Raw genomic sequence first — 20,370 nt, 5'->3', positions numbered from 1 at the left:
AAGAGATGCTAATCAATCCTCCAAGGAGGTTGTGTTTATTGCCGTTTATTTGTTAACATGTCAAAGAATGTAAAACGCCACTTATCCAATTTTCATGACAATTTGTGGAGGGCGGAGACAAGGGCAAAAATAAAATAGATTCAAATTTAGTGCAGATTTGGTTGCAGATACGGTGTATCTTTCGCCACAAAGTCATCACAAAGTTGGGCCTGCGATTCGATTCAGAATCGGTTTTCGATTAAGAATTTTTTTTGATTCGAAATGATTCGATTGACAATGATTTTTGCTTCAATCTATAGATGTACAAGGAATTGTAATGATCTACTCCAGTCGGACACGCTAATGCTAATTAGCGCGCTACTCGCGGCACTTTTATCGCTCAAAAGAACAGCTCCACGCTGATTTATTAATTTATTTATTGGAATAACATGGTCGTGACTTTTTCCTTCTACTCTCTAAAGTGGCTAAAACTTAACAGTGTATTAGACCGCGTGGAACTACACTGCCCCTCAGTGGCCAAACTGGGTAAAACATGAACAGACAAGACAGTATAAAATAATTTAAATAAAATCGATTTTGGGACATTTAAAATCGATTCTGAATTGTACTAAATGAGAATCGCGATTCTTATGAGAATCGATTTTTTGGCACACCCCTACTAACGGTTAGCAGAGACACTATGTGGTACCTAGCATGTTTAAAAAAAAATAAAAGCCACTGAGAACTAGAGTGGGCTAACTCCATTTTGGACATCGTGTAGATTGATTTAAAGTTTCGTCAGGCCTGCTACTACACGTTTAGTGCAATAGTGGTCCAAGTCCAAACATCGGTTAAATTAATCAATGATTCACAAGAGATGACAAATAACTAATACGCAGATAGCTTAACTCTTTGACCGCCATAAACGTTATAAAACGTTTAGCATAAACCTACGGAAGGGCGCCGAGGACGTTAAAAGACGTTCACTATGTTGTTGTTTTTTTTTTTTGGGAAACGGGTGGAGGAAAGCCTTGGGCAGCTGTGCTGAAAGTATCAGGCAGATCTGGTTAGTATAATGACTCGTTTTGGCCCCTAGATGGCAGCGATGACTCTCTTTGCACAAGGTTGGATGGGCCGCCCACCGTGGGCGTCAGTAGAAGACGTGAGGCGGAGCTAGAGTGTTGAGGGGACAATGGCTGATGAAGCCACAATGGCAACCGGTTGCAAGCAGCTCACGCTTCAGCATTTTTTTCAAAGACGGAAAGCATCGATCAATACTAAAAAGCGCATTGATGTCGACGATGATGATGACTCCGAGCTTGACGCCAAAGTTGGAAGCCTTGAAGCGACCGTTATGATCACGTAGTAAGCCTCACCGGCTAAGCGCGGCTAGCGCTGCTAACGCCGGAAAACGCGCACAATAACCGACCTGGTACTTCTACACAATCGGACATTCGATCGGGCGATGGAGATTGTCGAAAAGCATCGACCAATGCACATTGATGATGATGGTGAATCCCGAGGTTGACGCCACAGTTGGACGCCACAGTTGGACGCGGCCTTTATTCTCACGTCATAAAGCATCACCGGCTAGCTCTGCTAACGCCGGAGCTGCACATGCGGACATTTTGTCGGACAATGAGTACCCCGAGTCCAATGCATATTCATCGGAGGAGCGGGTACAGTCTGATCACGGAGAAGACACTGTTTCTGGACTACGATGCCACCATGAATGGAGTGGATAAAATGGATCAGAACATCTTTTACCACCCGGTATAGCAACTGAAGGACATAAGGAAGCCAGACGTAACACCACCGTAACGTAACCGTAGCATGATCCTGATATTAGACTTGATGGCAACACACACTGCAGTATATACTTGCTATTCCCCGGAAAAAACGGCCTGCAAGAAAGTGGAGCTTGCGAAGAGGCAATCTGTTGTGCAAATGCTGTTGCGTCTCCTTGCACGCAGGGGAGAAAAAAGAAAAAGAAAAACTGTCGTTGAAACATCCACATAATTGTAAATAGCACCACAGTTGCACACATTTGTAAATAGTTTGCCAAATTGTTGTCAAATTGTTACACTGTTGAATGTAAATAAACGTATTTTGCTATCAAAAAACACTTTTTCATTCTTGGTGGTAGTGTTTTATAGAAGTAAAGCACTATTTAGGTGTTTGTGGCATCATTCATGGACAAAAAGAAGTGTAAAATTCACTAGAATGCATGAAATAATATCGTTTCACTAAAAGCTTGATTTCTCCGTATTTTGGTCCAAAACAGGCGAAATTGGGTCAAACTAACCATTTTCTATTGTTGATTACTAAAGAACGGAATAAGGTAGAAACAAACTTTTTTTTTCTGATGAAAGATGAAAGTCCAATCTTTCATTTGGTAGTACGTGTGTTTCCATAGTCCAAACAGAACATTTTCTGTGGACCTTGAAAGATCAGTCAAAATGCTTAAATCGGCTGGCACTGACGGCATCCCTTTTCTGAAAACGTCTGGCAGTCATAGAGTTAAAAACAAGTTTGAGTGTGATAATGAGCTGCCTCCTAGATGTCAGAATTGGAACTAAACCTCACATTAGTGCAGTCGTCATCTGAAAGCTTGGCCTTTCCTCCACCTCATTTCTGACAAAAATGGTTTTGCGCTCACTTCTCGGCTCCCCCCAAAAAAGTGGCACATTTTCTCTCTGCAGATTTGTTATTTTATTGTGGACATGCTGCAGATGAGGTACTCACAAGCCTCAGGGAGCTGTGTGGCCCATTTAAAGGTGCGCACACACATGGGCATACGCAGAGGATTAACAATAAATAAGTACATTTATGGCGTGGTAATCAACTAGAGTAAACATTTTTATTTATTTTTTATTAACATAAACCACCAACCCAATTTGCAAGGCGGATAAGACGCCTCATGCTAGGATGGCTCTGAATGCAGTTATAGACTTCCTGCAAGGCTCCTTTTATTTGGCACACATTCAACTGCTGTCGATCACATGTTGCTGATGGACTTGCCTTTTTTTTTTTAACCCCGTAATATATAACAAAAACTTCATATTTGGCATCATCAGCGGAATATTTAAATATCATGGATGACCCGGAGTTATTGTTATCGCGGTTCCTGGTCGAACCGCATGTCCTGGCACAGTTTGCTATGCTGAAAGATTAATAAGCAAATATCAAATATTTATGCCGGCGGCAGCTGGAAGACAAGGCGCCCACTCCCAACACGTTGGACACGTTGCAAGTTCATTGAAAAGTCCCCACCGTCACCGGCGGACTGATAATGAACTGAAAGTTTCGGATGAAGCGCATCCAATTGTCGATCCCAGTGTACATAATGCATGACATGCTATATTGTTTGCACAGAGGTATTCATTTAATAATTATTGGGATAATGCGAGGAGTTTGCACTGTCGCTCACCTGCAGGGACACTTCATTAGGAACCCCTGAACTGGTAAACAATATGCTTAAAAGGCATACACGATCTGTAAAAAAAAACAAAAAAAAAAACATATGCAAAATAATCCCCATCTTTTATTCATTTCATTAAAATTTAAGACAAGTCACAACTTCAATCAGCTGTGACTGCAAACATTGCATTCTAGTAGCAGTTATTGAGGACAAAAGGCCATCTAAGGTGTGAGCAATGCTGAATAGAGTGAGTGACAGACGCCATGAGCGGGAAAAGGTGCAGGCGGCACACAGAAATGGAGTGAATAGAGAGTGGCACGGGTGGGTGGGCATGACGCAGGCTAGAAAATATTAACGGTGCACTATTAATAGGTACAGAGCAGGCAGGAGTGATGTTTAAGCTCCTGTGCTGCCCTCTCAAATGTTCAACATTGGAAGGAAGTAACAGAAATGAATTTTATGATACATCAAGTATTATATGGAGAATGAATCCCATTGTATAAAAAAAATATATACAACTATAAATTAAAATATATATTGTGAAATAAATGTTCATGAAATGACTCGATTTTGATAAACACATAAAACTAATGAATTTTTATATTTTGAAAATGTCATGTGTCTTTGATAGAGTAATCCCAGCAATCCTAAACATGAACATACATGTTTTCTCCGGGTGCTGCTATACATGTTTTAATAAAGGCCATGATTTAAAACGCCATTTCCTGGTTCCAAGTGGTGGAGAAATATGAAAATGCATTAGAACGTGATATTACAGTAATATATTGTTCGGGGACTACAATAGGAAATATATTCTACGTCTCCCTCTAGTGGCCAGCTGTGGAAAAATAACTCCATTAAAAGTTCCACTGCAAAGTACTTTACTTGGGGGGGGGGGGGGGGGGGGGGTGTACAATAAAAAAAAATTATATTGTGAATTCTAAAAAAATTACAGCAAATTAAAATATAATCCGGTTTTTAGAATGCTTAATAAAATAATGATGGTACTATAAATATGTTTATTGATAATTCATTTATTGTATAATGGTACTTGGAAAAATGTGTATAATAAAAATAATAAATAAAATGATTTATGAAAAATGATACATTATACTAATAATATCTAGTATACTAAAAAATACACTAAAAATAAACATATAAAGCATAATTATTTAAATATAATTTTCATAAAAAATATTCTAATCAAATGTCTAATGATGATACTTAAAGAAATACATACAAAAAAACATGAAAAATGAAGACAAAAAAAAAACATGAAAATAATTATTTAAAAATATAATCCAAATTTTGCTTCTTGAAAGAATACACCATAAATGAGAAAATAGCTAATAATGAAATTGTTTCCTTTTCATCACTAACATTCATTTTCTTCACTAGCACTGTGTTTTTTTTAACAGCAAGAACATGTACATGTGCGCACACACACACACAAGCGAGCAAAAAATTTGGCTCACTTTCTTGTGGTGGATGAGTACAGAAAGGAATGTTGTCGTGTGAGCAAAAAATTTGGCTCACTTTCTTGTGGTGGATGAGTACAGAAAGGAATGTTGTCAAGAAGAAAGAAAAAAAAGCACCCCACTGACTCGTCCTAAAACACTAAAACAAAAGTGAGGTGGCTGAAAAAAAACACTTTTAAAATGTTGTACCATTCTGAGACATTGCAACAGTGAAAGCGGGTTTGTTGATGACATCCATGTTACCATTTATGGACATGGCCCTGCCGACCCCATACATGGATGTACGTGGATTGACATAAGAGGGACTGAGTGAACTTGTCAAGGTTTACACAAGCCCATCTGGACTGGAGGGAACAGGACAGCAGCGGGGTGAGGGGGGTTCACTTAGGGAGTGTCATTAAATTACAGCTGACGAAGCGGTCATGCAAAGCCATAACATGACCGCCATAACATGCTTCACAGATGAGCTTGTGAGTCTTGGCTCAAAAGCGGATACTTTATTTCTCCATACTTTGGCCTTTCCACCTCTCCTTCCGCGCCAATCGTGATAATTGTGCTTGACTGAACTAATATATATATATATATATATATATATATATATATATATATATATATATATATATATATATATATATATATATATATATATATATATTTAAAAAAAAAAAAAAATATATATATATATATATATATATATATATATATTAAAAAAATATATATATATACACATTTATATATATATATATATATATTTATATATAATTTTTTTGTCTTTATTATATACTGTATATATATACTGTGTGTATATGTATATATATATATATAAATATAATAATTTTTTTGTCTTTATTATATACTGTATATATATACTGTGTGTATATGTATATATATATATATATATACATATATACACACAGTATATATATACAGTATATATATACAGTATATACATACTGTATATAGAGATTTTGCATGAGGATCGCAGCAATTGCAGAGAATTATTTCTTGACGGTCCCTAAGCAGTGCAAGCTGTGCGCGTCCCCGTGACAACACCATGTGGAATTTCAGTCAGCATGCAGCGGCAGAATCCAGACAGAGCGTGATGGTGGCTCAGTGACCCCACGCGTTGCCCTTGAACTGAGATGGACAAGTACAAGTGGTGCTGCTGCCTGGCGTGCGCTTTGCTGTGCACCGGGGCGCTGCTGTGCGTGTGCCTGGTCACTCTGCTGTCCACGCCGTGCTCGGGCGGCTTCCGGCACGCCGCCGTCGCCGCAGACTCGCTGCTTTGCTCGCAAGTTGGCAAGTAAGTGACTCTCATCCTATAGGAGTAAAGCTCGATTGTTTTTCCGGGGTTTTGTGTAGAGTTTGCTGCACGTTCTTTGATGAGTCGGCAGTTTGTGTGAAATTGAGCGAGGTGATAAGCAGTTTAAGAGATTGGATAAGATGGATAATAGCCACATGGGCATTAGGAGTTCATAACGTGCTAATACAGTGGAAGTAAAAAGTCTACACACTCCTCAAGGTTTTGTGATATAAACATGAGAAATCATTTGATAACTGGCCTTTGAAGAAGGGTGTGTAGACTTTTTATAGTGACTCTAAACCACCACGATTGATTTGAACTAAAGCAAGTCTAGATCTTCAGCTTTGATTTAACACAATAGAAATTGTCATCATGGTAGTACAGTTTGTCCTTCCATAATTCTACGTATTGAAAATAAAACAGCATGAAATAATACAAAAACAAAAAGCAGTAAATCTGGCCATTGGAGAATATTTGACTTCTTTGCCTTCAAAAAGTGTTGTCATTTTTTTTTAAAAAAGTCATAAAATTTTTGTTAGTTGAATGTGGGTGGCTAATAGAGTCCTACACATCTCATATACTACATATTTTTGCTTTTATCACATCTTCACTGACAACATGTATTGACAGAGGATGTGTTTTGCTTTCAATCGTGAGATGTTCTTTTTTCTTTTCCTTCAATCTTAAAATTGCTGAATGAAATGGTTTTGTTATATTGTCTTTCCCTCCATTTTCAAACCACTTATTCCTCCATCAATTTAAATAAAATGAAAACATGGTTAATCAAGTATGATTACATTTGCCGTGAATTTGTGTGAATTATCTAATTTAAAAAATTGGAATGAAATATAACAATAAATTGTATATATAAACAGTACATTTTAATTTTGTCCTTGTTTTTACCTGATCTAAAAATGATATGGTCCATCTCTTTTAAAAAAATATTTTGTCTGTTTTTTTTTTTTTTTATGGCAAAACCACATCTTTAACCCTTTCATGCACAAATTATGATAACCTAAGTTTTTAATAGTTGTCCACTGTTGTGACCACTTGTCCCGGAAGTGGTTTAACCCAGGCTGGATCGTGATCAATTGAACAAACACCCCCTTTCCTATTTCATTTCTATTCTTAACATTTACTGGGCATGAACAAACCCATGAAATTGAATAAAAACATTCAATTGAATTGTGGTTAAATATTTGTGTGATTTTTAGCATCTTGGTGAATTGTTCCTATTTGTTTTATTTTAATAAGGAGTCTTCACTATAGTCATGGTGGGTGAGCTGGAGTTTATCTCAGATGACTCTGAGCTGACAGCCAATCACAAGGCATGAAGGCACATATAGAGAAATAAACAATTTACAGTCTTCACTGTATGTTTTTGGAATGTGGGAGGACTTTTTTCCTTTTACTTAAGGGGTAAATAACTGTGTGTAAGGCAGTACTCTCATATTAACAAGCTAAACTAGTGCACGACTCATGTTATTTTACTGGAATGTACGCATGACCCATTCCCCCCCCCCCCCCCCCCCACCCGCATTACATACTGTACCTGAATGGCGTGCGTCTTCCAGGAGCGTGCTGCAGCAAGGCGGCTCAGCAGTAGATGGCGCCATCACGGCCCTCCTGTGCACGGCTGTGGTCTACCCTCAGAGCATGGGGCTCGGCGGAGGCTCTGTAGTAACCATTAGAAATAAAACAGGTCGGTGCTCTGAAGTTGAAAAACTTTCGCAAAGCGGGTTGCCAATGCGGGGCAATTTTCTTCGCAGGTAAGGTGACGGTTTACAACTTCAGAGAGACTGTCCCTCGTAAATTTAAACGCAACCTGTTAGATGATTGTCCTGACTCATTCAAACATACGCCAGGTAATTATAACATATTCAGTTAATGTACATTATCATGAGGGATTACCATTTACAATGTTGCACTCTTCTAGGTAGTCCGTGGATCGGCGTTCCTGGTGAGTTGCGGGGCTACGAGGCTCTTCACAAACGCTACGGAAGGCTGCCGTGGTCCAAACTCTTCGAGGAGCCCATAAGACTGGCCAGGGAGGGCATTCCGGTGCCTCCTCACCTGGGGAAGATGCTTGGCTTGCCCACTGTGAAAAGCAGAATAGAACGTTCGCCCCTCTGGTACAGAAATACTTCCTATTTTCACTCTTGTTCTTGCAAATTTTACCGTGTCAAACATATTAGTGTGCCACCATCTAGTGGCCGGATGTGACATTACACCCTATCTTTCCATTTATTCTTTAAGACTTCTTTTTAAATTTAGAATAACGTCTGTGTTTCTCCTCCACCAGTGAAGTTTTTTGCAACAACAACAAGAGTGTTCTTGGGACAGGAGACATCATGAAGTTTCCTCAACTTGCTGAAAGCATGCAGATGATTGCCAAGAGAGGAGCGAACGTTTTCTACACTGGCGAGATGGCTTTGGATTTAATCCACGACGTCAAAGCCGCAGGTGTGAGCTAAATGTAAATGCTAAAATATATTATATAACTATAATAACTCAAAGGTCTGAGGTGCTGAAGTTCGAATATAGGCTGTGGCAAATTTGGACATCCTTAAACTGAGTTGCCCATAAAATTGTGAAAGTGAATGATTGTCGACATGTGGCATGAATACAGTATGTGCCCTAGCGACCAGTCCAGGGTGTACCATGAATGGTTCTATATGTCACTCTAATAGGTGGAACGTTAGAAATGGAAGATCTCCGGTCGTACCAGGTGAGAGTGGTGGAAGCATGGACAGTTCCTCTGGGGGACACGCTGATGCACATCCCTCCACCACCTGCTGGGGGCGCCCTGCTTGCCTTCATCCTCAAGATCATGCAAGGTTGTTGTTTTTTGTCTCGTTTCCTGTAGATGTTCGTTATGCAAGACTAAATATCAAAATAGTATCTGAGTTTGTCTTCTTTTCACAGGGTTCTCCTTGACACCACATTCCCTGGATGGGGAAGGGAAAATTCAGTTTTACCATCATTATATTGAGGCAGTTAAATTTGCCAATGGCCAGCGAAGGAGTATTCGCGATCCTATGTTCAACTACAAGATGGTTAGGGTTTGATATTTAAGCACAATATAGAATCATTATAATATGCATGCGAAACAGTTGTCACTGTCTGAAATATACTGTAAGGTGTCAGAAAAGGTCCAGGACTGCTGTCAGTTTTCCCCACTCGCCTCTTCTTGCACCTCTGTAAACCAAAAATAACCAACTTTTGGGTTGTTTTTCTGCAAAACAAAAAGTTAGGTCGAATTGACCCAAGGAGTGTTCGGTCCCTTTTTGACCCAGGCTCCTTATTTCTGGAAGTTTGTCGTAATGGTGAAAATGAGATGCTTTTTGGCCTCCAGTCCAAACAATGAGAGAACGAGACATAAGTTGGGTTTCCATCCACCTATTTTACGTCTAATTTTCAAGAAATGCGAAAATAAAACTGAATGGAAACGCTAGAAATTCGAAAAAGGGCTCAAAATTCGCAAAAAAACCCAAAAACGCTTAGAGGGGGTAGATTTTGCAGCGTATCGAAAAAAGGAAAATGCGAAGTTTGGCATGGAAATAGGTTTTGCGAATAAGCGCTGGCACGACCAGATACAGGTCGCATGTTTTGACCAGATATTACGCACGTACGTTTGTAGCACTGATCTGACTGAATATATGACTGGATAGCCGATAGTCCATACACGCCCGTGCACACCTTTGAAGCGACAGGGCAGCCATCTTGCTCCTCCCATCTCACGAGCAGACTACTTTATAAACTATAAGGTATACGTACAGATGAGACATATACAGTTCGTAGGTGGTTAGTATATGGTCGGGGGTGGGAGTGGGGGTTTGTGGCAGAGTGGTCACTATTTTTTAACAAGTAAAACTTTTTTTTTTTTTAAATTAACAAGTGGATGTATGTGCTGCTTTAAAGACCCCCTTTTTCTTTTATCGCTCAGTTCCTTAGACCCTAATATTAGATTTGGCAGAGGCATCTTTCGTTGAATTACAGTTATAATTCTTTAATTAAAAATAAATTATATACATATATATATTTCTTTAATAATAATTAAAAAAAATTATATATATATATATATATATATATATATATACACACACACACACGTTTCCTCCTGTAAAAATCATTAAGCATATAATTTATACACGAATTTAAGGCAAGTTGTAAAATGACTGAAGTCCTCTTGTTTTTGTTTAACAATTTTAAACATAATAAATGATGCTGTTATACTAAGTACTGTCTCCAATGTTCTCCAATTTCGATACTGTAAATGTAAATGATCGTATGCTGAGAAATGTATCTTGGGAGGAGCAATATGGCGGCCGAGGGGCTTCAAAAGTCTTGGCTATCCAGTCATATATTCAGATCAGTGGTTTGTAGTCCATGTCGGACGACAAAGTAAGGTATGTTTTGGAGGGACAACAAAACAGAAATCTTTTTTTGAATTAATAAAATAAGCGATTATTAATGCCATTTGGGATGGGAATACAGCAAAGAAACACTACGGTTTTATCAAGAATTACAAGAGGAAACTCATAGACGTCATCGCACGGCGCAGTCCCTTCCTGCTCTTCTTCTTATTATTATTATTTTAATTACTGGTGGATCACATCTCTAAGGTGTATACCGCCACCTACAGCGGCGGAGTTCCCTCAATAGTCGCAAAAGAGGGAAAAAAAGTAATCGGGCACAAATCTCATGTCCGTTTTGCGCATTTTCAGTAAATTCGCTTAAAAAAATCGAAACAATTGGATGGAAGCCTGATTATAGAGACTGACAGAGGGAGAAAAAATGTAAAATGTCATCTTACAGAATGCAGAGCATCTGATGGATCCAACCTTCATCAATAATATCAGGAGAATGATTTCTCCCAATGGCACCCACCCGCCCTCATACTACTCCAACGTCACGCCGCCGCCAGACCACACAGGAACGTCGCAAGTCTCCGTGCTGGATGAAGACGGACTGGCCGTCTCGGCCACCAGCACCATAAACCATTTGTGAGGAGATGTTAGTTAAAATTTCCCAAAATATAAAAGGTTGTCATCACTGTCTCTTGGTGCAGATTCGGAGGAGGCATTTACTCCCCAAGGACGGGCATCATCCTTAATAATGAGCTGGCCGACTTTTGTGGGAGAGCAGACACACTGATGGCTGGTAAGATCTACTGTACCTCCAGCTGTGCGTGGTCAATAATGAACCGACAGATTGATTAGTTTTGCTGCCGTTTGCATGTTGTTTCAGGTGAGCAGCCTCCTTCCTCAATGACGCCAGCGATTCTAGAGTCCAAGTCTGGAGGACTCCTTGTGATTGGTGGAGCAGGGGGAAGCATGATCACCAGTGCTGTGGCCTTGGTAGTCCTCAAATATAAATGTTTCCTTTACCAATGTCTTTTGTTTACATGATTTATCTGTGTACCCCCCAGTCTGTAATCAATCACATGTGGCTGGGAATGAGTCTAAAAGAAGCCATCGACGCTCCCATCGTCTTTGTCGACTCCAAGAACAATGTGAATTTTCCACCCGCTTTTGACCAGGTGATCCATCGAAACGCACTTTGTGACCAGATATGATCACTTCTGATCGTCATGCCCTATTTCCTCTCCGCCTTCAGTCTGTAATCGACGGCCTCAGAGCTCTCGGACACCAGGTTGGACAAATGAAGTCTTTTTTCAACGTGGTGAATGCAGTGAAGGAGGAGAAGGGATGCATTGTGGCCGAATCGGATGCGAGGAAGCAGGCGATGGCGGATGGATACTGACTTGAACACTGTTCATATTTTGCCTTTAAGACTGCTTTTATTTTTTAACAATGATAAGGTGAGCTTTGCGGTGGCGTCATCATAGAACCAAAGAACAATTCATTACGGATGAGTTTGCATACATAAATACATAAACGTCTACTATATGACTGATAATGAATTATAAGTAGAGTCATTTTCCATTATCTTTTTTTTTTTTTTTACTGGGTTGACACATTGAATTTAATTATGAACTAGTTGTGTTACTAGTGATTTATTATAAAAGGAAAAATATTAACAAATTGTTTAGCTATTTTATTAATTTGGTAATTTTTGTCAGCATTTTTACCAACAAATTATTAAAAGTATATATATATAAAAAAAAAGCTGTTCCACATTAAAAACCAATTAAATTTTTTACATTTATGATTAATGTATTTTGTAGCACAGTCGTGATCAAAAGTTTACACACACTTGTAAAGACCATGTCATGACTCTCCTGAGCTTCCAAGTATTTACATAACTCTGTTTTTGGAACGGATACTTTTGTTCATGATTTTATTCTGGGTTAACAGAAAAGGTGACCAAATCTGCTGTAGTATTGTATCGAATTATAACCCTTTATTGTCATTAACCCCTTATGTGGCAGAGCAATGTTCTATTGCCTTATAGTTTGGTTAGGTAGGGCCATTTTAACTCACGCTTACCAAACATCCCTTGCCTATTCAGAATTGCATGTTATGGAAAAAAACATTAAAATAAGGTGAAATGTATTTTCTCTAAATTGGAATATATCTCATGTGTGTTATCACAGGCATCAAAACATCATGATGCTCAAACGGTCTGTGCTACTAGCACATTTACTGTCATCAAATAAACCAGCGCGCCGCAACAAAATGACGGAAAATTGACCCACCAGGAAAAAAAGAAGCCTTTTTGTCCTAGTTGGAGGTTACACCACCACTCCAGGACCTAAAAGTAAGAAAAAAACGTCACAGAAAATAGATGGTGGGATGGAAAATGAACCTCCTTGTATAATTTACACTATGTGCTTTAAAAAAAAAATCCGCAAATGGACTCAAACCACCCAAAAAAAGCTCTGAACAATTAAAACGTATCCAGTTTAATTTTCAGCAGATGAATATGTACACATTTAAGTTCATCATTTACCTTCAGGCAGCGAGCGAAGCAAATACTGACATAGTATTCTGTCGAGGCGAGTTCCAGCATCAACAAACAAACAAATGGCATTTAAAATAGTCACAATTTTGTTGCACATACAATATGATGTCATTGGTCCATGTGTATAATCATTTTATCTGGAAAATAAAACACTAGTGTTCTCTTATAGCTCGATATAAGAAATACAATCAGCAGTTCTCATCGTCGCACGGGGGTGAGGGGTAGCAGCCAAAAAGGAAGAGAACTTAAAAAAAAAAAAAAGCAAACATCCAATAAAAATATAAATTTCTTCTTCAACGGTGGTGTGGAATTAATATTTACGGTACTTTAAAAACATGTTTTATGATTTGGCCTTTTCTGCTGGTGTCTGCTGACTATCCTGAGATGTTCTTCTCATCTTGAAGGCATTCCAAGACATAGTGGATCACCTTGTAGCAGAAGATATACTGGTCCTGGAAGCACATAAAGACGTAAATGTATTAAGTCATGCTTCAAAGTAACTCATTACTCTCTATAGAGTACCTCTGTCTGGACCATTCCCTTTCGCTGAAGTCTCATGTTCCGTACCACATCGGAAATGTCAAACTGACGAGGAAAAATATCAACATCATTATTATGTTAAAGCCGGAACCCCAAAATTGAAATAATCCAATTTCAAAAATATTTATCATTTCAAATCCTACTCACATCGGCGTCTTTGCTGATGAGACCGAGGACCACATCGATGCAAATAAGCGTTCCGGAGCGTCCGATTCCAGCGCTGCAGTGCGTGATGATGGGGCCCGAGCAGTGCACGTGCCTCAAGTAGGAGATGAAGGTGAGCAGCTGCTCGGGCTGCGATGGCGTCCCGTGGTCAGGCCAGCCCGTGTAATTCAGGTGCGTCACCAGTTGCGTTTCGTCCGTCTAGATGACAACATCTATCAGATCACGCTTCTTTAATCTTACATTTCTCATCCTTACCGTCACATCTTTGACCTCCATGAGTCGGATGACAAAGTGGTCCAGGTATTGGTCTTTCACCAACTTGACCTGCAGGCGCTCGTCCACCATCTCTGTGGTACCCGGCGAGTCGGGCCAGTACCGTTGGCACTTCACCTTGCCGCCCTCGATCTCCTGCGTCATCATGGCGATCACGTTGGACTTCTGCTCCCACACCATCTGCCAGAAGTCACCCATAGTGGTGGGCAAGGGTCCCTGGCAGGCGATATATGAAAAGTCCTCGTCCTTCACGGGCATCTTGAGGTGGTTAGCGTTGATATAGCCGCCATTTGTGCCGAGCACCACTCGCGTGGTGTCGTCTGCAGGAAAACGGATATGAAAAGAAACATTATACTGTACATATTAGGTGTATTCTATTTCATTCATACGTCAACATATACGTTCCACTGCTTTAACACTCAAAATGGATGCCCTCGGTGTCCCTGCCCTTACTCATTTGTGTTAACTCACAAGGGACAATATTCTTGTAACGGTTCTTCCTCTTGTTCTCCTTCGTCTGGCCAACCAAACAGTCGTCCAGAGGTTGAAGATTTTGAAGATTCTAAAAGAAAATGTCGCCAGGATGACGAGGAGCCACATATACTTCTTAACTGAGATTAATGAGAGGGTCTCACGTCAAATTCTTGAGGGGGGACTTTCTGGTCCAAAAGCCCCTTCATCATGCGCACAACGCCGTTGAGCTTGAGGCCCGTGTATTGTCCATTGGGGACCACCTTAACCAGAGGCAAGGAGGTCAGCTCGTCCTTGGTGATGATTGGCCCAGCTGCATCAAAGCACAACAAAATACACTATACTGTAAAATGGAGAGGAAAAACATTTAAATCCTGATGAAAAAAAAAAAGTTAAGTGTTTACAATAACATTAGTAGGAAGGATTATTATGCGCACCAAAACTAAATAGTGAAATATTCTAAGAATTTAGAATGAAGAACTGTTGTTTCGCAATAGAAAATAGGTGTAATTAAAAAAAAAAAAAATACTATTTAAATTAGAACATTAAATAAACTACAAAAAAAGAAAAAAAAAGTGAAATTGTTAAGCACTTCTGGTGGGATTTTATTAATTATATTCCACATATAATTGCCACACAAATGAAATGCAATTTGAGGATTTACTGTACTGTTTATATAATAGCATAAACCATACAATAATATATTTATTAATTATAAAAAGCCAGTTTTCGCACAACCTTGGCATTTTATTAATAGTATAATTGAGTTAATTAAATGATCACTAAAATGACAATTCTCACAATCTGTGAAAAAATGATACAAAATTATAAAAATGCTGAGTATCACAGGATTCTCGTAGTTACTTGTGCTTATTACTTATTACAATATCTTATCATTAAAAAAAAATTAAAAAAATGTTTTAGAATGAAATAAGAAATCACCGTTTGTGAATTTGGAATTGAGGTTTTCAATAGGCAGCTCATCACTTCCCCACGTGATGACATCGTCGTCTTCTGGCTGGCCAACACTCATTTGCAGATAACTGCTCATTCAATAGAAACAGACAGGACATTAAAAAAACAAAACAAAAATCCACAGTTGCTGTGCCCACTTTCCAAAAGCTAAATCTTACTTTTCATTGCTGGGGGTGTCCACGCTCTCTTCCAACCATTCAACTTTATGGGAACTCTACGGAATGAAAGGACAACCAATTAAAATTTGACATGTAAAAGTTTTATATTAATGAGCTTGTGGGCTTTGATGTGTACCTCGGGCGAATCATCAGGTAAGGAGGAACCGTCGTAGTCTGTGTCTTCAGAGTGTTCGGCGCTGTGGTCCCTTTTGGGATTGGGCGGACCTTCGTCATAGTCGGTTGGTGGTAATGGTGGACAGCAAGATTTGAGTAACTTATGGGGACTACACAACTTGGTCTTCACCCCGCTGTCCTCACTGAGATCTGAAAACAACATTGAATGATTATTACAAACCATGACAGCTTCCAGCACGCTTCAAGCCAGTAAAAACAAAAAAACCGAGGCAAGACAGACAAAGAGAGATGCATTTATTGTTCTTGGATGAGTCACTGACCTGTTCAAGCAAATTGTGTGCGTTTCAGTTGCACTGACACTTAAGACATACGTGAAGGAATATGGACTCACAAACAAGCAGCAACTGAAGGTGCATTTATCCTCCTCGATCATAGCTTAAACTCTAAGACTTTGTGAGGGAAAAAAATAATATTATTCAAAGGCAAAGCCTGCAGCCTGATCTCAACTGTAAATGAAGATGCACCTGAAGGCAGCAAGACTATCTATGTAAGTAAAACTAGCGAACACACTTATTATTCACTTAGGACAAAAGTGAAGATTGACACACACAAGTTACAAGTGAAGGTGGACGTCATCGGAGAGTAAAAACAAAATGTTCAAAACCTCTTAAAGGCCAAAGTCTGAACTTCAATCCCAACTCAAGTGCTAATGAAGGCAAAGAAGCCAGATATTTCTCAATGATCTCGTCCATCGCCTAATCTCAAGTGCTTTGCTGTTAAGACAAATTTGAAGGCAGCAAGAGCACTAAAAAGTTGTAACTGAATGTATACGGCCAGCTTATCTCAATACGATTACCGAAGGCATTAAGAAAAACAAGCTGCAACTGAAAGAAAATTTATGGAAACCTCAGCTTCAGTTGAAAGTCTGACCCAAGACCTGATCTCAAATGCCGTTCTGTTACCAAAGACCAACTAGAAGGTAGGAAGACCTACTATACAAACAAGCAGCAAGTCAAGGTTCCCCTTGCGAGATACACTGGTACCTGCGTTTCCGTTGCACTTATCCGTGTTGATGGGCAGATAGGCCAGGTAGGTGTTGGGGCTCTGGTCTGGCGGCCTGGACACCATCAGGTGCACCAGGCCTTTCGATTTGCGGATGGTGGTGACAGCTTTGGTGTGCGAGATGCCCGTCATTGGCTCCTCATTTACCTTCCAACACAGACAAGATGGCCTCAGACAAAGTCTCATGTCCTTAGTGGCCCAAAGGAATGTTTAAAAAGGCTCACTTTGAGCAGCCTGTCGCCCACTTGCAACTTGCCCGAGGCCTCTGCGACTCCGCCTGCTGTGATGGACTTGACGAAGATGCCTCGCTCGCCCCCGATCACGGAGAAACCGAGACCTCCTGACTGCGGCTTGTCCAGCTCCAGCTTGATCACCTCCTCCTGTACGTTCAAACATGTTGACCGAGTCCCATTGTGCATCACCAACAAAAGAACATTAGGATTGAGCCTACCTCTAAAGAAGACAGCGCTGTGAAAAACTCAGTCTCCATTGGATCTTCGGCTGTGAGGAATCCTTGAATGAGAAACAAAAGTTGCTAATATTATAATAACATAAACAAAACAAAAAGGCACAGCCAAAACATCTTTGTGTGTGAAGTTATGTTAGGGCAATCTGCCAATGTTAGCTAGTAATGTGGACGTTAGCTGTGTAGTACTTTGGCTGAAAATGCCAACCGATAGCTCGCAGAGTTGATAACCTTACCCATCTAAAAACTGACAAAAAGTCAACTGAAAAAACTTGCTGACAATGTTGGCTACTAATGCTATCAGCTTAGATGCTAAAACTAGATCGCTAGCTGCTGACTGTTTATTGCATGTTGTCCTGTGATGAAAACAGTGTTGGAATATGCATCGTTTATTGACTTTGCATTTCACAGCGCTGCTAGCTGCTATTACGCTACATGATAGCTGGCCAGCTGCAACTATTTACACTACAAATGTTATTTGAACATGCTAGCTGCAGGTAATCTTAACTGCTAACACTATCCATTAGCTAGCTAACTGTCGACTGGCACACGTTTTCAAAAGTTATTTTTTTTTTGGGGCGTCAACACTGGCTTTATCTGAGAAGCAAGCAATAACCTCAGTTTCTAACATTATTGGCTAGATATCTACTCATTGCTACACACACCTTTGTTGTTATGATATTGTTTAAATTATATCATTTATCCATGTACAAGTGGATTGTATGATCTTAGGCAAACTTGGCACAAACCATTGACGTCAGATGAGACATTGGAGCTGATTTTACTATTGCGAGACGACGCAATTTTCCCAGGATACACAGGCTTGCCATCCCTTTGAATGAAAGAGACAAAATTAGAGATAAAACTGAGAAACAGAAATTTTTCTCCTTGTTTTGTATTTGCATGATACCAATTGTGTGTGAAAGCCCAATCTGGACAATTATTGTTGTGATGTTGTCAGTTTGTACAAGTTTAAAACAAACAAAGAAACAGATAGTTCTTCATTCAATGGATACATCACATTTACCTTGTGGCTTTAAGAGTCAGGTCGTCACAGGAAAGCTCCAACAGTCTGGTGTTCTCGCCGAGTGTGAGTTCCTGAGTGGGCGCACCATTAATGTAATGGATGAGGTCCAGTGGTCTCAGGCTGCCTTCTTCAAAGGCCGCCGATCCTGCGAGGATGTCTTTCACAAACACAAGCCCGTACGGACTGTTCCGACCGCCGTCCAACACCAGACCTGCAGGGTGGAAGCAAGAGTCATCTCTTACTTACAAAAGTTTTACTTCATCAGCTGGATTTACATTGCAGATCTCCTTACCAAGTGGTTTGTGGATGTCTCTAAAACAGATGTCGGGCAGCAGGTGGGCATCGATGTAGGGTTTTGAGCCATCAAACACCCGGCCCACCACCAAGTCCACCTGGCGTGGCTCTGCACGCACAAGTTCCACCACCTCGGTGTGGCCCATGTTACTTACGTCTGTTTGGTTCACCTGGGTATAAAAGCACGCAAGATTAGAATCGTGGTAGCTTGTCTTAGATTTTAATTCCATCACATTTGTCAAATCACCTTTCCCCACTGAAATGAATGGAAATGCTTTTAATCTATGTACTCCAAGCCACTGAAGAATCCTAACACATTTAAAACTTCTTCTTCTTCTTTTCAAACAAGCACTGTATAATATTGTACTGAATCTAAATGGTTAAATAGTTTTTGCAACATGTTTTGCTTTTAAATCAATGGACACTGTGCTGCTCCTTCTGTGTGCACCTTGGCCACCAGGAAGCAGTTTAGTATACAAGCATACAGAGTACATACATGCATACATAAAGTATATAATTAGAGAAGACTGTCGCAATAAACCTACAATAAAATTTGTTATTTTTCACAGATCATAAAGACACATTTGTCTGTGACTATTGTTGTGTTCCTATATCAGTTGTTTACAGATTGATGGATGGTAGTTTTGTCAGTCCATTTATGGAATTTTGCAGTGTGGCTAGCGGTTTGGTTAAGGATGCAATCGGGTGTGACAAACTGCTCTTTTTTTTTTTTTTTAAAGAACTGAATGTTATCTGTCAAACGGCACACGACATGCTCGCTCAGGGAGGGCAAGATGGGTATCATCCGATTATTTTTAGAAAACAAAAAAGCTCTGTATAGTATGTCAAAATTTTGCTGGCAACATCAAGCAAAAAATTATTTAAATAAATAAAAATCGACTGATGACTGATTGTGTACCTTGATCATTCTGTCACCGGGCCTGAGCTGTCCGTCACTTTTGGCAGGATCCTGAACAATGTCATGGATGTAACAACCATGATCGCTGCCTTTGGTCAGTGTAAAGCCCAGGCTGCCCTTTTCAGACTTCATTAGCGAGACCTTCAACTCTACTTCCTGTCAACACAGACAAATGATCAACAGATAAAAACTTAAAACAGAATAGCAAAATCTCTTATTATTTCTATTAGGTGACAGTATCACACTGCCAAGACCTTCCTGCTTCCTCTTATTTGAATGAATGAATGAATGAATTATTTACCCAGGTAAAGAAGAACTCATTTACAATTTAAGGGTTGACAGATTGTAAAATACATACAATACAAATATGTTTTTATGCTTGTATAAAAATAGTCTATGGAGTCTTGCCTGTTTATTTCTGAAAATGTGTGTAAGCAAGCCATTCTGCAATTTTGCCATAAGAGAGGAGCTAATTTACATAACACCACCCCCACACCAAGCCTCTGTCATTCCAAGACATGTTCAGCTAGGCTGGGAGTTTCAGAACCATTTTAAAGTGATGGCCTGAGTCCGGCAAATTAGCCATTCATTTCTAGTCTGGGAGTGGAGGGGTGAATCACTAAATGAAAGCCCAAAAGTAGATAAAGCTGAATTGAGTTTTCCTTTTTCCTTGCGGTCATAGACATGCTTTTAAGACAACTGGAAGTAGTGGTGGAAGATGTTATAAATTAAAGGATTAGAAGAAAAAAAATGGATATTACGTCTCCTTTCAGGCAT

General features: G+C 39.6%; 2 protein-coding genes and 1 long non-coding RNA gene across 10 annotated transcripts in view; 1 reads left to right on the top strand and 2 right to left on the bottom strand.

Annotated features, from left to right (window-relative positions):
* Window positions 1-2,967: 2,967 nt before the first annotated feature.
* Window positions 2,968-8,313, bottom strand: LOC147161951 (uncharacterized). Its single transcript, XR_015097202.1, has 3 exons — window positions 8,093-8,313; window positions 7,734-7,856; window positions 2,968-3,474 (listed from the first exon to the last, which is right to left on the bottom strand). It is a non-coding gene; the product is annotated as an uncharacterized LOC147161951 (long non-coding RNA).
* On the top strand, window positions 5,910-13,369 carry ggt5b (gamma-glutamyltransferase 5b). Of its 3 annotated transcripts, none has more exons than XM_086096028.1 (12): window positions 5,910-6,181; window positions 7,756-7,883; window positions 8,014-8,046; window positions 8,118-8,313; window positions 8,484-8,644; window positions 8,872-9,018; window positions 9,107-9,237; window positions 11,000-11,187; window positions 11,253-11,344; window positions 11,432-11,541; window positions 11,613-11,723; window positions 11,801-13,369. In XM_086096028.1, exons 1-12 carry the CDS (start codon window positions 6,021-6,023, stop codon window positions 11,945-11,947), a joined length of 1,605 nt encoding a protein of 534 aa, XP_085952154.1. In that variant the 5' UTR covers window positions 5,910-6,020; the 3' UTR covers window positions 11,948-13,369. The 3 variants fall into 3 exon arrangements, with proteins under 3 accessions (XP_085952154.1, XP_085952155.1, XP_085952153.1); XM_086096027.1 differs by having other exon boundaries at window positions 5,911-6,181; window positions 7,951-8,046; window positions 11,801-13,368; XM_086096029.1 differs by lacking the exon at window positions 8,014-8,046.
* ptpn13 (protein tyrosine phosphatase non-receptor type 13) overlaps window positions 13,029-20,370 on the bottom strand; it is a 48,186-nt gene continuing 40,844 nt past the window's right edge. For all 6 annotated transcript variants that reach the window (XM_086096017.1, XM_086096021.1, XM_086096019.1 and 3 more), the window contains 16 exons: window positions 19,594-19,749; window positions 18,673-18,844; window positions 18,381-18,591; window positions 18,103-18,185; window positions 17,339-17,400; window positions 17,112-17,267; window positions 16,869-17,034; window positions 15,827-16,014; window positions 15,691-15,746; window positions 15,500-15,600; window positions 14,722-14,870; window positions 14,558-14,648; window positions 14,069-14,406; window positions 13,796-14,011; window positions 13,631-13,693; window positions 13,029-13,560 (listed from right to left, as the gene is read on the bottom strand). In XM_086096017.1, coding sequence (XP_085952143.1) covers window positions 13,483-13,560; window positions 13,631-13,693; window positions 13,796-14,011; window positions 14,069-14,406; window positions 14,558-14,648; window positions 14,722-14,870; window positions 15,500-15,600; window positions 15,691-15,746; window positions 15,827-16,014; window positions 16,869-17,034; window positions 17,112-17,267; window positions 17,339-17,400; window positions 18,103-18,185; window positions 18,381-18,591; window positions 18,673-18,844; window positions 19,594-19,749 — 2,286 coding nt within the window. In that variant the 3' untranslated portion in view covers window positions 13,029-13,482. The remainder of the gene's footprint in view (window positions 13,561-13,630; window positions 13,694-13,795; window positions 14,012-14,068; window positions 14,407-14,557; window positions 14,649-14,721; window positions 14,871-15,499; window positions 15,601-15,690; window positions 15,747-15,826; window positions 16,015-16,868; window positions 17,035-17,111; window positions 17,268-17,338; window positions 17,401-18,102; window positions 18,186-18,380; window positions 18,592-18,672; window positions 18,845-19,593; window positions 19,750-20,370) is intronic.

The sequence above is a fragment of the Leptonotus elevatus genome, chromosome 15 (assembly GCF_054856555.1).
Source record: "Leptonotus elevatus isolate MCC_2025b chromosome 15, RoL_Lele_1.0, whole genome shotgun sequence".
In the NCBI taxonomy this organism is placed as follows: domain Eukaryota; kingdom Metazoa; phylum Chordata; class Actinopteri; order Syngnathiformes; family Syngnathidae; genus Leptonotus; species Leptonotus elevatus.
Note: the sequence above shows the minus strand (reverse complement) of the source record. Positions and strands in the feature narration are given on the sequence as shown.

What these genes read in the sequence shown, in the direction of transcription:
- ggt5b (XM_086096027.1), top strand. Translation starts at nt 6,021, where the DNA reads ATGGACAAGTACAAGTGGTGCTGCTGCCTGGCGTGCGCTTTGCTGTGC. An exon ending in ACCAGCACCATAAACCATTT is followed by an intron (nt 11,188 to 11,252) that starts GTGAGGAGATGT and finishes CTCTTGGTGCAG; the next exon opens with ATTCGGAGGAGGCATTTACT. An exon ending in AGCAGACACACTGATGGCTG is followed by an intron (nt 11,345 to 11,431) that starts GTAAGATCTACT and finishes ATGTTGTTTCAG; the next exon opens with GTGAGCAGCCTCCTTCCTCA.